The 18920-nt window shown below is 41.1% G+C and overlaps 1 protein-coding gene across 1 annotated transcript in view; it reads right to left on the bottom strand.

Moving 5' to 3' along the window:
- SH2D4A (SH2 domain containing 4A) overlaps positions 1-18920 on the bottom strand; it is a 65506-nt gene that overhangs the window by 17012 nt on the left and 29574 nt on the right. Inside the window, exons 5-7 of the mRNA XM_033415380.2 lie at positions 13423-13534; positions 11850-12051; positions 6364-6494 (exon numbers count right to left, since the gene is read on the bottom strand). Of these exons, the coding sequence (XP_033271271.1) occupies positions 6364-6494; positions 11850-12051; positions 13423-13534 (445 nt within the window). The remainder of the gene's footprint in view (positions 1-6363; positions 6495-11849; positions 12052-13422; positions 13535-18920) is intronic.

Below are 18920 nucleotides of genomic sequence, written 5' to 3'. Positions count from 1 at the left end.
CTAGAAGTAAACCTAACTAAGGAGGCAAAAGACTGTACTCAGAAAACTATAAAACACTGATGAAAGAAATCAAAGATGACATAAACAGATGGAGAAATACACCATGTTCTTGGATTGGAACAATCGATATTGTGAAAATTATTATACTACCCAAAGCAATCCCTATCAAACTACCAATGGCATTCTTCATACAATTAGAACAAAAAATTTTACAATTCGTAGGGAAACACAAAAGACCCCACATAGCCAAAGCAACCTTGAGAAAGAAAAATGGAGCTGGAGGAATCAGGCTCCCTGACTTCAAACTATACTACAAAGCTACAGTAATCAAGACAGTATGGTACTGGCACAAAAACAGAAATATAGATCAATGGTATAGGATAGAAAGCCCAGAGATAAACCCATGCACATATGGGCACCTAATTTATGACAAAGGAGGCAAGAATATACAATGGAGAAAATACAGCCTCTTCAATAAGTGGTGTCGGGAATACTGGACAGCTACATGTAAAAGAATGAAATTAGAACACTCCCTAACACCATACACAAAAATAAACTCTAAATGGATTAAAGACTTAAATGTAAGGCCAGACACTATCAAACTCTTAGAGGAAAACATAGGAAAAACACTCTTTGACATAAACCACAGCAAGATCTTTTTTGACCCACCTCCTAGAGAAATGGAAATAAAAACAAAATTCAACAAATAGGACCTAATGAAACTTAAAAGCTTTTGCACAGCAAAGGAAACCATAATCAAGATGAAAAGACAACCCTCAGAATGGGAGAAAAATTTGCAAATCAAACAATGGACAAAGGATTAATCTCCAGAATATATAAACAGCTCATGGAGCTCAATATCAAAAAAAACAAACAATTCAATTAAAAAATGGGCAGAAGACCTAAATAGACATTTCATCAAAGAAGACATACAGATGGCCAAGAGGCACATGAAAAGACACTCAACATCACTAATTATTAGAGAAATGCAAATCAAAAGTACAAAGAGGTATCACCTCACACCGGTCAGAATGGCCATCATCAAAAAATCTACAAACAGGGCTTTCCTGGTGGGGCAGTGGTTGAGAGTCCGCCTGCCGATGCAGGGGACACGGGTTTGTGCCCCGGTCCGGGAGGATCCCACATGCCGTGGAGCGGCTGGGCCCGTGAGCCATGGCCGCTGAGCCTGCGCGTCCGGAGCCTGTGCTCCGCAACAGGAGGGGCCACAACAGTGACAGGCTCGCGTACAGCAAAAAAAAAAAAAAGAAGTTAAAAAATCTATAAAACAATAAATGCTAGAGAGGGTGTAGAGAAAAGGGAACCCTCTTGCACTGTTGGTGGGAAGGTAAATTGATACAGCCACTATGGAGAACAGTATGGAGGTTCCTTAAAAAACTAAAAATAGAACTACCATATGACCCAGCAATCCCACTACTGGACATATACCCTGAGAAAACCATCATTCAAAAAGAGACATGCACCACAATGTTCATTGCAGCACTATTTACAATAGCCAGAACATGGAAGCAACCTAAATGTCCATCGACAGATGAATGGATAAAGAAGATGTAGCCCATATATACAATGGAATAGTACTCAGCCATAAAAAGAAACGAAATTGAGTTATTTGTAGTGAGGTGGATGGACCTAGAGTCTGTCCTACAGAGTGAAGTAAGTCAGAAAGAGAAAAACAAATACCGTATGCTAACACATATATATGGACCCTAAAAAAAAAAATGGTTCTGAAGAACCTAGGAGCAGGACAGGAATAAAGACTCAGATGTAGAGAATGCACTTGAGGACATAGGGAGGGGGAAGGGTAAGCTGTGACAAAGTGAGAGAGTGCCATGGACATATATACACTACCAAACGTAAAATAGATAGCTAGTGGGAGGCAGCAGCATAGCACCGGGAGATCAGCTCGTGCTTTGTGACCACATAGAGGGGTGGGATAGGGAGGGTGGGTGGGAGACACAAGAGGGAGGGGATATGGGTATATATGTATAAGTATAGCTGATTCACTTTGTTATACAGCAGCAACTAACAACAACGTAAAGCAATTATACTCCAATAAAGATGTTAAAAAAATAGTACATTAAAAAAAATCATGGTGAATAATATTTGATTTTTTTAACCAATAAAGAAGTCAATATAAGGCTTTTCATGGAAATTAATGTAAGAATTGGAAAAATAAATTCTTTATAAACTAATAAAAAAAGGCTAACTGGACAACAAATCAATGCTAATTAAATTAAGGTGGTTCCACCGCAGGCTGTTAGATTAACAAAGAAGCCTGGCAATACCACATATGTCAAGTATATAGGAAGAAAAACTCTCAAGTATAGCTGGTGGGAGTATAACTTTGTATAATCACTTTGGAAGGCATTTGGCAATATTTAATATAATTAAAGATGCACATACCCTACCTCCCAGCATTTCCACTTCTAGATGTATACCCTGAAGAAATTATCATGAATGTCTACAATGAGACATGTTCAGGGTGTATACCACATCATTTTCTGCAATAGCAATAAAATGTACCAAATGTAGGAGAAGGGATGAATGAATAATGATATGTGTGTGTAATAAAATATATATCATCGTTAAACACAAATAAAGCATTATGTGTTTTATAGTGTGTGTATTATAAATATTTAAATAACATATATCATATAACACTGCACTACAGGTAAAATGAATGAGCCAGTCTCATTTATAAACAAAGAAAAACCCAGATAACATAATGTTGAGAGAAAACACACGTTGCAGAAGAATATCTATAACATGATACCCATGTAAATGTTAAACACAATATTCTGTTTTATAGAAACATATATATACCTATGTTTTATATTTTTAAAATATATTTTATAGAAATACACAGGTATGCATATATATAATAAGAGTATAAAAATATGGATGGAAAGGACAGCTTCAGAAGAGTGGTTCACCCATTGGGAAGGAGAGAATGAAATAGAATCAAAAAGGGAATAAAAAAGAAGCCTTAATTCTCTCTGTCAGGATTTATTTCTTAATAAAAGCAGATGTGAAGTAAATATGGTTTTTAACATTCACTGTATCTGGAGAGTAGCTATAACATGTTTCATCACTGGCACTAGATATATTTCCCTCTGTACTGTTCTTGTTTAAAATATTTCATAATTAGAAAAATCATGTTTAGGGACCTCCCTGGTGGTCCAGTGGTTAAGAATCTGCCTGCCAATGCAGGGGACACGGGTTTGATCCCTGGTCTGGGAAGACCCCACATGCCACAGGGCAACTAAGCCCATGAGCCACAACTACTGAAGCCTGCATGCCTAGAGCCCGTGCTCCACAACAAGACAAGCTGCTGCAATGAGAAGCCCGTGCACCACAACAGAGTAGCCCCTGCAACTAGAGAAAACTCACGTGCAGCAAGGAAGACACAGTACAGCCAAAAAAAAAAAAAAAAGAAAGAAAAAGAAAGAAAGAAAGAAAAGAAAAATCATGTTTAAACGAGGAGAGAAAATCCTCCATAATGTGGGTAGGCCTCATCTAATCAGTTAAAAGCCTTCACAGGACAAAGACTGACCTTCCCTGAACAAGAAAGAATCTGCCAGGGGGTGGACAGCCTCTGGATCTGAGCCACCAATCTGGCCATTCTCCCTCTGGCTGGCCTGCCCAGCAGGTTTCGGACCCACCAAGCCTGGGACAGAGATGGGGGGGTCTCTGCTCCTCTCTGCCACTGCGCTGAGTGGTGGCTGGCACTCCCTCAGGTTCTGTGCCTGGTCTTCCTCTCTTACCATCTTCCCAACTCACCCCTGGAAAGTCTCATCCCCTCCATGCTTTTAATCGTGGGCTAACGATCCAATCTATTATCTCGAGGGTTGACCCATTAATCTGATTGCCAAATGGATACTTTCACACAACGGCCCCCCAAAACATTCAAACTCATCATATCCCAAACGAGTGCACTGTCTCCCTCCCCTAAGTCCCTGCATCCTCCTGGGTTCCTGTCTCACCAACAGCGTGCAGCTTCCACCCACCCCACAAGCCAAAGGCCCAGCAGCCCTCCCTTCCCTGGTCTCCTCCTACCCAGCCCCATCCTTACCCAAAGCTAATTAAGAGAAAGGGGTGAAATAGAAACTTCTGTGGGGTGGAAGATTAGGTGGCCAAAACAGTAATTTAGGAAGGGTGATTAACGGAGTGCATGACAATGAATGGAATATGGCAAACCAATAAAGAAGAGCTTCCATGCCGCTATTTCAAAACAGGCTTCCTGATAAATAAACAATTATATTTCCAAAAGATAAGTTGTGATCCATCTTCTCTTTGTGATAGAAATGTGAAATTTTGTCTTCTTAAAACCGAAGATAATGATTTACATTGACTACCTGGCTGTGTATTTATTTATTATTACCTTATTTTATTGTATCATATTATTTGCTTTGTTTATAACTATGATGTTTGTATAAATAAAAATAATTCAATAACAATTAATAAATTATATGTAAAACTCAAGAGTCTTATTTTTCAACCAAAGCTTCAACTAGATTTTTAGTCTGACTGTGTCTTCCTAGCTTGTAGCAACTCTTTCAAACAGATCTGCCCATTGAAGTATCAGGATTTTTAATAACACCAACACTTTGAATTTCTCACTCCCTGCTGTTAAAAAAGCTACCACCCTTTCAATCAGGGATGACAGCATCTTCTGCCCAGTGACACAGAAGCTACAAAGTGGCTGATTTCCTCACTGCTTATCTTAAAAAGGAAAAAAAAACAGGCAATGTGGAGCAGCAGAGTTGACCATGACAGACGGGTCACTGACCATGTTCTTTCTATTCATCTTCTGATGCTGTCGTCACTCTTTCCCCCAGTGTCTTCAGAGCAGAATGGAAAGGAAGGACCTGGTCCCGGGAGGGCTGGGCTGGGGGGCTCCTCTGGGGATGGACAATTACAAAACCTAAATCGCCGAAGAACATGCACTTTCCAGGAAAACTAGGCTGCTGTGCTGTACCTGTAAAGGCAGCTCTTTGGCAATGAGCCTACCGCAGATAACGTGGTTCTTTTTAGAGGAGTTTGCCATGCTGTGTGTTTGGGAGCTTGTTTTTGTGGCTTTATTTATGTGTGAGACGATCCTACTGAAAAGAGAGTAAGTAGCATTAAACATAACTCAAACCGAGATACCCGTTAGGACAAGTGTGTTCCATGAGAGGATGTGATCTCTGTCTTAAAGCTGTCGTTGGGACTTCCCTGACAGTCCAGTGGTTAACCCTCCGTGCTTCCACTGCAGGGGGCACGGGTTCAATCCCTGGTTGGGGAACTAAGATCCGGCGTGCCGCACCGTGTGACCAAAAAAAAAAAAAGCTTTTGTTGTCCACGGGACCAGTGAGTCCAACCCAACCACAGACCTCGTGGAAGCCAATCGAGGCAGGAAGCCACCTCCTTCTCTTGAAGTTCAAGAAACGGAGAGGTCGGTGAGGCAGGCGCTGGGTAAACAGAGTCTTGGATGAGCCTAGCTTCGAGGGTCGAATGAAGACGTGCTTTACGAGCTGACCTCTGCTCAGCCCCCAACAGACCCACTTCGCAGCCTTAATCGCATGGGTCAACTTTTAAGTTCAAGATCACAAAGTCCCACCCCTTCCCTTAACAGATGAGGAAAGTGAGGCTCAGATAAACGGAATCACTGCGGAGAACGATGATCTGCTCAAGGTCACTCAGCCCGAGACCTTCCGGCCACCCACAGAGGCCACACCAGCCCCTCCCTGGGTGGGGGACGGATGACAGCGCCGCCATCTGGGGCCGTCCCAAGGGGCCTGCCTTCCCTCCGCCCTGAAGATAACTACTGGCCCCACACAAAAGGAGATCTTTGTTTTTTATTTTTCCATACTCCTAACAGAGAAGGATTTTTAGTTTTTATTTCAGAGGAAAAGGCTTTAGACAGTTGTGTTTCATTAAATCAATATTTGGTTTCTCTTGGTTATTTTAAATATCATCTTCCTCCACACCAGAATATGAAAAAATCATGTAATAGCAATAACCAGGAGAAAATAATTTTATATTTAGTGAAGATAAGGGATGGGGGTTTCTGCTGTGATATCACTGCATTTTTCTTTTTTCTTTTAACATCTTTATTGGAGTATAATTGCTTTACAATGTGGTGGTGCCCGTCCGGGGTGATGAATCACCCCCGTGCTGGGAGCCACCGTGGCGTGGGCCTCTGGTTGTGAGACAGCAGCTCCCTGAGAAAGCTGGGAAAAGCTGCTCTGTGAGAACAAGGTCAGAGCCTCTTCGGGGGCAGCTCAGGTGAAAGGCAGCCCTGACCCTGCGTGCCTGGAGGCCGAGCCGGCTCACCCACTACCAGGGGCGGGGCCGTGCACTCACCGTGGAACCATGGGGCGATGCTGTCCGAGGTGCCCAGGTAGCCGGCCCGCAGCGGGAGCTGCTCCTCCCGGAACCAGCGCACGATGTCCGCATGGGCCGAGTGGGACGCCGGCCTTGCCGCTGCCTGGTTTCTGACATTCATGAAGGGTTTCAAGTTAGATTCAACTTATTGGAAAACAATGCTTTCAAAAATCACACACACACGCAGAGAGTATAACACGTCTGAAGATCTGGCCTCGCAGCTGAGCTCACGGGGTGTGACCCTGCGCACGGCTGTCACACGGTTCCTTCAGGGCAGGGAATATAAGGGAGCAGATCTGTCACCTGCCCTTCCAGTCCTGCAGGCTAGCCATGAGCTGCTGCTGTACCGACACACAGATTTTAATTCATTTTTAATATGAATGAGAAGCTCCATTAATTAAAATTTGACAAAATGAGCATTAAAAAGTGAAATACACCCCCAGCCATATTTTCCTGGAGAGCATGTACTTGCAAAAGGAGGAAACCAGATGCAATAGAATAAACTTTCTCCCTAACACTTTCATCATTCACTTTCCTCATCTTTCTGTTGCCACTAACCTCTCTGACTTGCTTCCTTCTCTCCCATACTTTGAAGAGTTCTGCTAAAAGGCAGTCTCAGAAATAAAAAGTAAAAGCAAGAGGAGTGTTTGAAGATAGGTTAAGAGAAAGATACAGGCAGCAGAATGGATTTGAAATAAATTCAGTAGCAGAACTTAAGTCAATTTCCACTATAAAAACTAATACTGCAGTGTAACAAATGTATTCCCAAGTTCCAGGCCCACAAATTCTGAGCAGAATTCAATGTAAAAACAACAAGTTTGGATGAGCTACCGGAATATCCTGCCATGTAAATTACGTTCTTTATGCTTTTTTATGGTAACACATGCTACCAGGAGTTACATGTGACATACATGTCAGATATATACACGTGATGTATATGCATGCACATACATACATAGCATTTTGGAGAAAACAGCTTATAATACTTGACTTTCCAAGGGAGCAGACACTGCACACACATGAGATTACATGTTAAGTTCTCCTCCTGGCCTTCAGATTAGGTTCTTTTCTTCGGGAAATCTTTGGAGGTAAAGCAGAAACTCCAAGGACAGCCTGTGTCTGTCTTTCCCTGGGCTGGCTCCTAGCTGACCTTGGTCATCACTGTTTGAAGTCCCAGCCCTGAAACCATCTGGTCTGGCCACCTCACAAAAAGCACTTCATGCAAGTGGCTTAAGTTGGAAAAAATGAGCTACTGGAGCTTAAAACATCGTCTTAAAACCCTCATTAAAAGGCACCTTCAGGGCTTCCCTGGTGGCGCAGTGGTTGAGAGTCCGCCTGCCGATGCAGGGGATACGGGTTCGTGCCCTGGTCCAGGAAGATCCCACATGCCGTGGAGCGGCTGGGCCCATGAGCCATGGCCACTGAGCCTGCACGTCCAGAGTCCGTGCTCCGCAATGGGAGAGGCCACAACAGTAGGCCCGCGTACCGCAAAAAAAAAAAAAAAAAAAAAAAAAAGGCACCTTCATTGCTGTCAGTCACATAAGCTGTGCTCTCAAAATACTGTGGGTGCGGGTGTATGACAAGCTGTATTCCACCCTTGGGGGAGCCTGGAGAGGCACATAGCCTGCGGGGACCTGAGGCCCGACACAGTGACAGGCTCGGGTGTGGGAGGCACCTGCGCAGGAGTTCACACTCCGTGCCCCAGGCACAACGTTGAGGGGCCTCTCTTGTTGTCATAAGGAAAAAATCGTTCCCCAAACTGTCACTCTGTAGAACATGGTCAGTTAGTGCTGGTCCCCAAGGCCCTAGATGGAACCTTTCAACTGAGTAAGTATAAATAATCATAGAAGAGGAAATGGTCCACCTCCTGCTTCCTCTGAGGACAGAATCCACATTAGGAAAAAGCCCTGAAGATAACTACTGGCCCCACACAAAAGGAGATCTTTGTTTTTTATTTTTCCATACTCCTAACAGAGAAGGATTTTTAGTTTTTATTTCAGAGGAAAAGGCTTTAGACAGTTGTGTTTCATTAAATCAATATTTGATTTCTCTTGGTTATTTTAAATATCATCTTCCTCCACACCAGAATATGAAAAAATGTAATAGCAATAACCAGGAGAAAATAATTTTATATTTAGTGAAGATAAGGGATGGGGGTTTCTGCTGTGATATCACTGCATTTTTCTTTTTTCTTTTAACATCTTTATTGGAGTATAATTGCTTTACAATGTTGTTTTAGTTTCCGCTGTATAACAAAGTATATCAGCTATATGTATACATGTATCCCCATATCCCCTCCCTCCTGAGTCTCCCTCCCACCCTCCCTATCCCACCCCTCTAGGTGGTCACAAAGCACTGAGCTGATCTCCCTGTGCTATGCAGCTGCTTCCCACTAGCTATCTATTTTACATTTGGTAGTGTATATATGTCCATGCCACTCTTGCACTTCGTCCCAGCTTACCCTTCCCCCTCCCCGTGTCCTTAAGTCCACTCTCTATGTCTGCATCTTTATTCCTGTCCTGCCCATACGTTCTTCAGAAGCTTTTTTTTTTTTTAGATTCTATATATGTGTGTTAGCATACAGTATTTGTTTTTCTCTTTCTTACTAACTTCACTCTGTATGACAGATTCTAGGTCCATCCACCTCACTACAAATAACTCAAATTTGTTTCTTTCTATGGCTGAGTAATATTCCATTGTATATATGTGCCACATCTTCTTTAGCCATTCATCTGTCGATGGACATTTAGGTTGCTTCCATGTCCTGGCTATTGTAAATAGTGCTGCAATGAACATTTTGGTACATGTCTCTTTTTGAATGATGGCTTTCTCAGGGTATACGTCCAGTAGTGGGATTGCTGGGTCGTATGGTAGTTTTACTTTTCGTTTTTTAAAAAACCTCCATATGGTTTTCCATAGTGGCTGTATCAATTTACATTCCCACCAACAGTGCAAGAGGGTTCCCTTTTCTCCACACCCTCTCTAGCATTTACTGTTTGTAGATTTTTTTTTTTTTTTTTTTTTTGCGGTACGCGGGACTCTCACTGTTGTGGCCTCTCCCGTTGCGGAGCACAGGCTCCGGACGTGCAGGCTCAGCGGCCATGGCTCACGGGCCCAGCCGCTCCGCGGCATGTGGGATCTTCCCGGACCGGGGCACGAACCCGTGTCCCCTGCATCGGCAGGCGGACTCTCAACCACTGCGCCACCAGGGAAGCCCATTTGTAGATTTTTTGATGATGGCCATTCTGACCAGTGTAAGGTGATACCTCTTTGCAGTTTTGATTTGCATTTCTCTGATGATTAGTGATATTGAGCATCCTTTCATGTGTTTGTTGGCAATCCATATATCTTCTTTGGAGAAATGTCTATTTAGGTCTTCTGCCCATTTTTGGATTGGGTTTTTTGATATTGAGCTGCATGAGCCTCTTGTATATTTTGGAGATTAATCCTCTGTCAGTTGCTTTGTTTGCAAATATTTTCTCCCATTCTGAGGGTTGTCTTTTCGTCTTGTTTATGGTTTCCTTTGTTGTGCAAAAGCTTTTAAGTTTCATTAGGTCCCATTTGTTTATTTTTGTTTTTATTTCCATTACTCTAGGAGGTGGGTCAAAAAGGATCTTGCTGTGATTTATATCATAGAGTGTTCTGCCTATGTTTTCCTCTGAGAGTTTTATAGTGTCTGGCCTTACATTTAGGTCTTTAATCCATTTAGAGTTTATTTCTGTGTATGGTGTTAAGGAGTGTTCTAATTTCATTCTAATTTCAACTGTAGCTGTCCAGTTTTCCCAGGACCACTTATTGAAAAGGCTATCTTTTCTCCATTGTATATTCTTGCTTCCTTTATCAAAGATAAGGTGATCATATGTGCGTGGGTTTACCTCTGGGCTTTCTAACCTGTTCCATTGATCTATATTTCTGTTTTTGTGCCAGTACCATACTGTCTTGATTACTGTAGCTTTGTAGTATAGTCTGAAGTCAGGAAGCCTGATTCCTCCAGCTCCATTTTCCTTTCTCAAGATTGCTTTAGCTATTTGAGGTCTTTTGTGTTTCTATACAAATTGTGCAATTTTTTGTTCTAGTTCTGTGAAAAATGCCATTGATAGTTTGATAGAGATTGCCTTGAATCTGTAGATTTCTTTGAGTAGTATAGTCATTTTCACAATGTTGATTCTTCCAAATCAAGAACATGGTATATCTCTCCATCTGTTTGTATCATCTTTAATTTCCTTCATCAGTGTCTTATAGTTTTCTGCATTCAGGTCTTTTGTCTCCTTAGGTAGGTTTATTCCTAGGTATTTTATGCTTTTTGTTGCAACGGTAAATGGGAGCGTTTCCTTAATTTCTCTTTCAGATGTTTCATCATTAGTGCATAGGAATGAAAGAGAGTTCTGTGCATTAATTTTGTATCCTGCTACTTTACCAAATTCATTGACTAGCTCTAGTAGTTTTCTGGTAGCATCTTTAGGATTCTCTATGTATAATATCACGTCATCTGCAAACAGTGACAGTTTTACTTCTTCTTTTCCAATTTGGGTCCCTTTTATTTCTTTTTCTTCTCTGATTGCTGTGGCTAAAGCTTCCAAAACTATGTTGAATAATAGTGGTGAGAGTTGGCAACTTTGTCTTGTTCCTGATCTTAGTGGAAATGGTTTCAGTTTTTCACCACTGAGAATGATGTTGGCTGTGGGTTTGCACTGTAGTTTTATTCAGGGATTTTCCAAAACAAATTGTTCTGCCTAATTCCCCCCACAGCCTAGGAGGCAAAGGGACCACCATGGCCAAATAAAGTCTTCATTTAAAAAAGAAACATTTCCAGCTGCTGCATAGCACAGGGAGATCAGCTCAATGCTTTGTGATGACCTAGAGGGGTGGGGTAGGGAGGGTGGGAGGGAGGCTCAAGAGGGAGGGGATATAGGGATGTATTTATACATATAGCTGATTCACTTTGTTGTACAGCAGAAACTAACACAACATTGTAAAGCAATTGTACTCCAATAAAGATATTAAAAAAAAAAAAAGAAAAGAAACATTTCCAAATTCTCAATCTATGAGCTTGGCTGTATATCCCAGAATGAGAATTATCATCAAATCTTTAATCCTGAGCAGAGGAAGTGTAGCTCTGCTCATGATGTGAAGCCCGGCAAGCCTGGGTTCCTACTGTGATGACCCCCCAGTTGTCCCCCCTCCCCTCACTGGCTGTCACCAGGTGGGGGTGAGCTGGGCTGGTGGCACAGGACCTCACTGAGCATCTTCACAAAATTCCTGGCTGTGTTAATGGTACCCACAGCGGGGATTTTACAGATGAGGGGAGATGAAGGGCTGCCCAGGTGTCTCAGAATCACAGACTCAGAGGTGGAGCCGGATTGAATGGCACCAGTAGGCTCTCTCCCCGCAGCGGCCATGCAATTCATCTATTTTAATCAGCCATTTCACCACTTATGCTTAAAGCCACCTGCATGGCTTCTTACCTGAGAGGTCTGCAGGGGTGTCCCGAAGGGCTCAGGAACTGAGGCTTGGGTGGAAGGGGGGGCCTCCGAGGCTTCTGGGGGCCACCGAGGGGGCTCTGTGGCCCCTCGCCGCCTCTCCCCCTCTGGGACAGCCTCTTGTAGTCCTCCCGTGCCTGTTTTGCCAGGGAGCGCCTCCTCTCATCAGCTGCCTTGGATTTTCGCACTAGAAAAACAGTGGGGTTTGAGAAAGGCCCTCATGAGCCACGGAGATGTTTAGAAGAATCAGCACCTCAGACGGTGAACAGAACGGACTCTGGTAACAATGAACAGGCACCAGCAATGCCTAGCATTAAAGACCCTAGCGCAGGATGTAAGAATAAGCTTTACTGAGTGTATCTGTACTTCAGACATTATTGATCAGAATCTGTTATGTTTGATTTCACAGAAATGCCTGAAGTCTTCCATTACACTAAGATTTCACTGCATATAAGTGATTGGATCTGGTAAACATTTTCACTTCACAAAAATTGTCATTTTAATGGTGTTGATTGTGATGGAATTCCCAACATTCTGCAAACACAGCCGCCCTTGTTCTCCTCCTGTTGCTTCAAGGGATGACCGTGCAGTTAGGGTGTCTTCGTCCAAGTCAGATGGAAGCTCTAATCCTGTTTCAAACCCAAATCCTCCCAGCATCCTCACACATGCTCTGCTCTGCCTTCATCTGCACTGGCCTCTCCCTAGGAGGACGATCTCTGGGAAGTGCTAACTCAGAATGGGACAGGGTTGAGCCATAGGTGTGGAAGGGATGCTGACACATCCAGCCTGTCACACCTGTGTTCTTCTGATTACAAAGTTAAGATGTGTTCACTGTTGAAAACTGAGAAAAATACAGAAAAACGAGAAGAATTCCAATAAATAACCTTGAATCCTGCCTCTCCAAGAAAACTAATGTTAATATGTTAACCTGCCACTTCTTTTCCCTCATATACTTAGACATTTTTAAGTAGGGATATTTTTCATACTATTTTATAATGATTTTTCTTCTCCAAGCTAAAAAGATATAAACACATTCCAAGGACTTTAAACACTCTTCCAAAACATTTTTTCATAGCTAAATACCATTTCATCATATACATACATCATAATTTTGATGGTACAAAGATGAATTGAGAACCTTTCTGCCATTCAATGTTTAGATGAGAACCTTTCTGCTATTCAATGTTTAGATGGCTCTGTAGCCTTTGAGTAATAGTTTAGTGTTAAAACATCTCTCAGGCTTCCCTGGTGGCGCAGTGGTTGAGAGTCCGCCTGCCGATGCAGGGGACACGGGTTCGTGCCCCAGTCCGGGAAGATCCCACATGCCGCGGAGTGGCTGGGCCCATGAGCCATGGCCACTGAGGCTGCACGTCCGGAGCCTGTGCTCCACAATGGGAGAGGCCACAACAGTGAGAGGCCTGTGTACCGCGCAAAAAAAAAAAAAAAAAAAAAAAAAAAAATCTCTCAACAACCACTCTAAGTGCTTCCTAGATGGATCATCTTATTCTGTGAACAAACTAGCTTAGTGTCACTGTTATGGAGGCTTCTGGGTACTCACAAGAGGCCTGCCACTCCGAATCTTCTTTCCAGCTCTTATAAATCTGCTTGGTTCTCTCTTCATCTATTTGTTTTACTTCTTCATCTTGTGTTTTCTTCACAGATTCTTTCTTCTGTTTAAAAAACCAAAAACAAATACTGGTGAGGGACTCTGGCAGTTTCCAGCAGTGAGGCAGGCACTAGGCATGGTATGGGCACAAAAATGGGCATATAGATGAATGGAAGAGAATAGAAAGCTCGAAAATGAAAACACAACCTTACAAAATCTATGGAAAGCAGCAAAAGCAGTTCTAAGAAGGAAGTTCATAGCACTACAGGCCTTCCTCAAGAAACAAGAAAAATCTCAAATAAATAACCTAACCTACCACTTAAAAGAATAGAAAAAGAAGGACAAACAAAATCCAAAGTCAACAGAAAGAAGGAAATAATAAAGATCAGAGAGCAGATAAATAAAATAGAGCTCAGAAGAAAAACAGAAAAGATCAACAAAACCAAGAGCTGGTTTTTTTGAAAAGATAAACAAAATTAACAAACCTCTAGCCAGGTTCACCAAGAAGAAAAGAGAGAGTACCCGGATAAACAAAATAAGAAATGAAAGAGGAGAAATAACAACTGATACCACAGAAATATAAAAAAATCATAAGAGAATACTATGAACAATTATATGCCAACAAGTTGGACAACCTAGAAGAAATGGACACATTTCTAGAAACATGCAGCCCACCAAAGCTGAGTCAGGAACAAACAGCTAATTTGAACAGACCGATCACTAGAAGTGAAATAGAATCTGTAGCTAAAAAAAGAACTCACTGCAAACAAAAGTCCAGGACCAAATGGCTTCATTGGGGAATTCTACCAAACATACAAAGAAGAACTTACACTGATCCTTCTCAAACTCTTCGAAAAGACTGAGGAAGAGGGAACACTCCCAAATTCATTCTATGAAGCCACCATCACCCTGCTGCCAAAACCAAAGACACTACAAAAAAAGAAATTTACAGGCTAATATCTTTGATGAATATAGCTGCAAAACTCCTCAACAAAATATTTGCACACTGAATCCAACAACACATAAAAAGGATCCTATACCATGATCAAGTTTGATTCATTCCAGGGTCACAAGGATGGCCCAACATATGCAAATCAATCAATGTGATACACCACATCAACAAAAGAAAAGACAAAAAAACCATGATTATCTCAATAGATGCCGAAAAAGCACGTGACAAAATTCAACATCCATTCACGACAGAAACTCTCATCAATATGGGTATAAAGGGAACATATCTCAACATAATGAAGGCTAGTTACAACAAACCCACAGTCAACATCATAGTCAATGGTGAAAAGCTGAAAGACTTCCCAAAGGAACGAGACAAGGATGCCCACTCTTACCACTTCTATTCAACATAGTATTGGAAGTCCTAGCCACAGCCACCAGACAAGAAAAATAAATAAAATGTACCCAAGCTGGAAGGGAAGAGTAAAACTGCCACTATTTGCAGATAACAAGATACTCTATATAGAGAACCCTAAAGTCATAACACAAAAACTACTAGAACTAATAAATGAATTCAGCAAGATAGCAGGATACAAGATTAATACACAGAAACCTGTTGCACTTCTTTACACTAACAATGAAATTTAAACATGATTTTAAACTCATGTCAAAACAAAAACAAAAACCTAGGAATAAACTTAACCAAGGAGGTAAAAGACCTATACACCGAGAACTATAAAACATTTATAAAGGAAACTGAAAATGATTCAAAGGAATGGAAAAATATCCTATGTTCTTGGATTGGAAGAATAAATATTGTTAAAATGGCCATACTACCCAAAGCAATCTACAGATTTAATGTGATCCCTATCAAAACACTCAGGACATTTTTCACAGAACTAGAACAAATAATCGTAAAACTGATATGGAACCAGAAAAGACCCAGAATTGCCAAAGCAATCCTGAGGAAAAAGAAAAAAGCTGGAGGAAAAATCTTCCCAGACTTCAGACTATACTACAAAGCTAAAGTAACCAAAACTGCATGGTAATGGCACAAAAGCAGACACATAGATCAATGGAACAGAATAGAGAGCCCAGAAATAAACCCTCGCACCTATGGTCAATTGATCTATGACAAAGGAGGCAAGACTGTACAATGGAGAAAAGACACCTTCTTCAACAAGTGGTGTTGGGGAAAGCTGGACAGCTACATGTAAATCAATGAAATTAGAATACTCCCTCAAACCATACACAAAAATAAACTCAGAATTGCTTAAAGAACTACATATAAGATACGACACAATAAAACTCCTAGAAGAGAACATAGGCAAAACCTCCTCTGACATAAACCGTACCAATGTTTTCTTAGGTCAGTCTCTCAAGGCAAAAGGAATAAAAGCAAAAAATAAACAAATGGGACCTAACCAAACGTATAAGCTTTTGCACAGTAAAGGAAACCATCAACAAAATGAAAAAACAACCTATGGAATGGGAGAAAATATTTGCAAACGATGCAAACAACAAAGGGTTAATATTCAAAATATACAGACAGCTCATAGAACTCAATATCAAAAAGGTAAACAACCCAATCAAAAAAGGAGCAGAAAACCTAAACAGATTTTTCTAAAGAAGGCATACATATGGTCAACAGGCACATGAAAAGATGCTCAACTTCACCAATGATTAGAGAAATGCAAATCAACCACAATGAGCTATCACCTCACACTAGTCAGAATGGCCATCATCAAAAAGTCCACAAATAATAAATGCAAAAGAGGGTGTGGAGAAAAAGGGAACCCTCTTACACTGTTGGTGGGAATGTTAATTGGTACATCTACTATGGAGAACAGTAGAAGGTTCCTTAAAAAACTAAAAATAGAGCTACCATATGATCCAGCAATCCCACTCCTGGGCATATATCTGGAGAAAACTCTAATTCAAAAAGATACATGCACCCAATGGTCATAGCAGCATGATTTAAAATAGCCAAGACATGGAAACAACACAAGTGCCCACCAACAGATGATTGGCTTAAGAAGATGTGATACTTATACACAGTGGAATATTACTCAGCCATAAAAAAGAATGAAATATTACCATTTGCAGCAACATGGATAGACCTAGAGATTATCATAATTAGTGAAGTAAGTCCGACAGAGACAGACAAATATTATATATCACATATATGTGGAATCTAAAAAGTAATACAAATAAATCTATATACAAAATAGATTAGAAATAGAAACAGGCTCACAGACACAGAAAACATATTTATGGTTACCAAACGGGAGAGGGAAAGAGGGAGGGAGGAACAAATTAGGAGTATAGGATTAACAGATATAAACTGCTATATATACAACAGACAAACAACAAGGATTTACAGTATAGCACAGAGAATTATACTCAATATCTTATAATAATGTATAATGGAATGTAATCTGAAAAAAAAACTTAATCATTTTGTTGTACACCTGAAACTAACACAATATTGTAAATCAACTGTACTTCAATAAAGAAAAGAAAAAATAAAATATACAAAAATATCTTTTAAAAGCATCCTTTCTGAGAAGGAAAAATATAGAATAAGAAACATGAGTCTTCCTTAAAAAGGAAATATCTTATTGAAGTATAGTGGTCTTACAATATTATTTACTGTGGTAAAATACATATAACATAAAATTACCATTTTAAATTTTTTAAAAATTGTGGTAAAATATACATAACACTAAGTTTACCATCTTAACCATTTTGACATGTACAGTTCTATAGCCTAAGTACACCCAAGGGAATTCGTTTTTAACCAAAGAGAAAACTAACACACCAAAGCACTTAAAAATTCCTTTGTTTCTTTGAGGACAACCTTCTGAGTGTTCATGAGAAAAATGAATTTACAACTTGGTGTGGCAAAAAGCCTCGTCAGCTGAGTCATGAAACAGGCTGAGGGGCGGGAAAGACGGGCCGTGCTTTGCTCTGCACCACAGAAATGGCTTTTTTCTCTTGTGTTTTCCTATAGAAAGATAAAGACTTTCTTGTGGTTAAATTATTTCACCACAAGTAAAATACGAACCTCGATGCTGTGAAACTGGTTTCAATCACCATTAAAGCACAGTTAGCACAGAAGATGGTGGTAATTCATATTATGCACTTCACCTCAGATGCAACGAAACTTTTGTGGTTTCACTGTTTTCACTTTTTTTCTTACATTCTTTTCCTGCCTAGAGCTAAGCCCCCCTTCTTTAGTTAATATTATAAAAACCAAAGAGCAGCTTTTGGTGTTTGAAATGACTTAAAATTTGCCATTGCCTTATTGAACCTGTTGGCAAGCCTGAAAATATCAAAAGTGCTGCTAGAAATTTCTAAGCTCAAACAGAAAAAAATTCAAAGGGAGCTTTGTTTGTCTTCCACACACATATTTTTAAATGATTTTAAATAATTAGAAAAATATAGCTACAATATTAAACTATGCTATCATAGCATACTGTTATACTAAGGATACTGTTGCTTAGGAAAAGCAAGTTTACCAAGTGAGTCTACTTAAAGAAATATATTAAGTAAATAATAATTCGGGTGGTACTTGGCTGCTAAGTTGATACTCCAGTGTCTGAGAGAGCTGTGTTTAGTAAGTCTCACTCCTTTTTCATCCACAGTGTCATTATGTATGGGCACAGTGAGAAAGGAGACAAAATTAATGTTTCACAGAGTAATAGCAGATGAGAGCTGACCCTGGCCGCTGTTTTTATTCAAAGCAGCTAGAACACTCAAGAACTTGTCCCGAGTTTCTCTAAGGATTCCTCCAGAAAATTTACTTTTAGAAAAGTCTTTACAAGTTGATCTTTACTTTCTCTGTTTAGAAAACCATCATTTCTTCTTTAGAAGTGTTCTGCTGAAGCACACAGGTCCAGGATGAAGGCCAGGGAGTGGAGGGGCAGCAGGGCTGAGCCTGGACACTGGTCCAGACGCCCAGGGGCCGGGGTGTGGAGCCAGAGATGGGAAGACGGAGCTGTCAAAGGTCCCTGACACAAAGCCGCTCGTCCCGGGCTGCTGATGCAAATACTCCCACCAGCTCCCTCATCAGCCCCTCACTCCGTCTCATTACTGACTTCTGTGCGTTCCTCCACCATGTCCAAGAGCTCTTGCCTCTGTGCCCTCCTACGTGCTATTCCCTCTGCCTGGAACACACTTCCCCAGCCATCCCCATCACCCCGCCCTCATTCTTCAGGTGTCTGCTCCAATGTCAACTTCTCTGGCCACCTCTATAAAATCCAATTCCCACCCTCCCTGCATTCCTCAGCTCCCTCATCCTGCGTGATTTTCCTGCAGAGCTCTTAGGACCTGAGTTCACACACAGATGTATCATCTGTCTCCCCATCAGGAGTAGAAGCTTTCCAAGGGCAGGGACTTTATCTGTTTCGTTCACTGTGTCTCTAGTGCCCATAGCAGAGCCTGGCATGCAGGAGGAACTCAACATAGGTCATCTGAACGAACACACAGATCTCCTG

This window comes from Orcinus orca, chromosome 21 (genome assembly GCF_937001465.1).
Source record: "Orcinus orca chromosome 21, mOrcOrc1.1, whole genome shotgun sequence".
Lineage (NCBI taxonomy): Eukaryota > Metazoa > Chordata > Mammalia > Artiodactyla > Delphinidae > Orcinus > Orcinus orca.
This window is presented reverse-complemented; position numbering and strand designations above follow the sequence as displayed.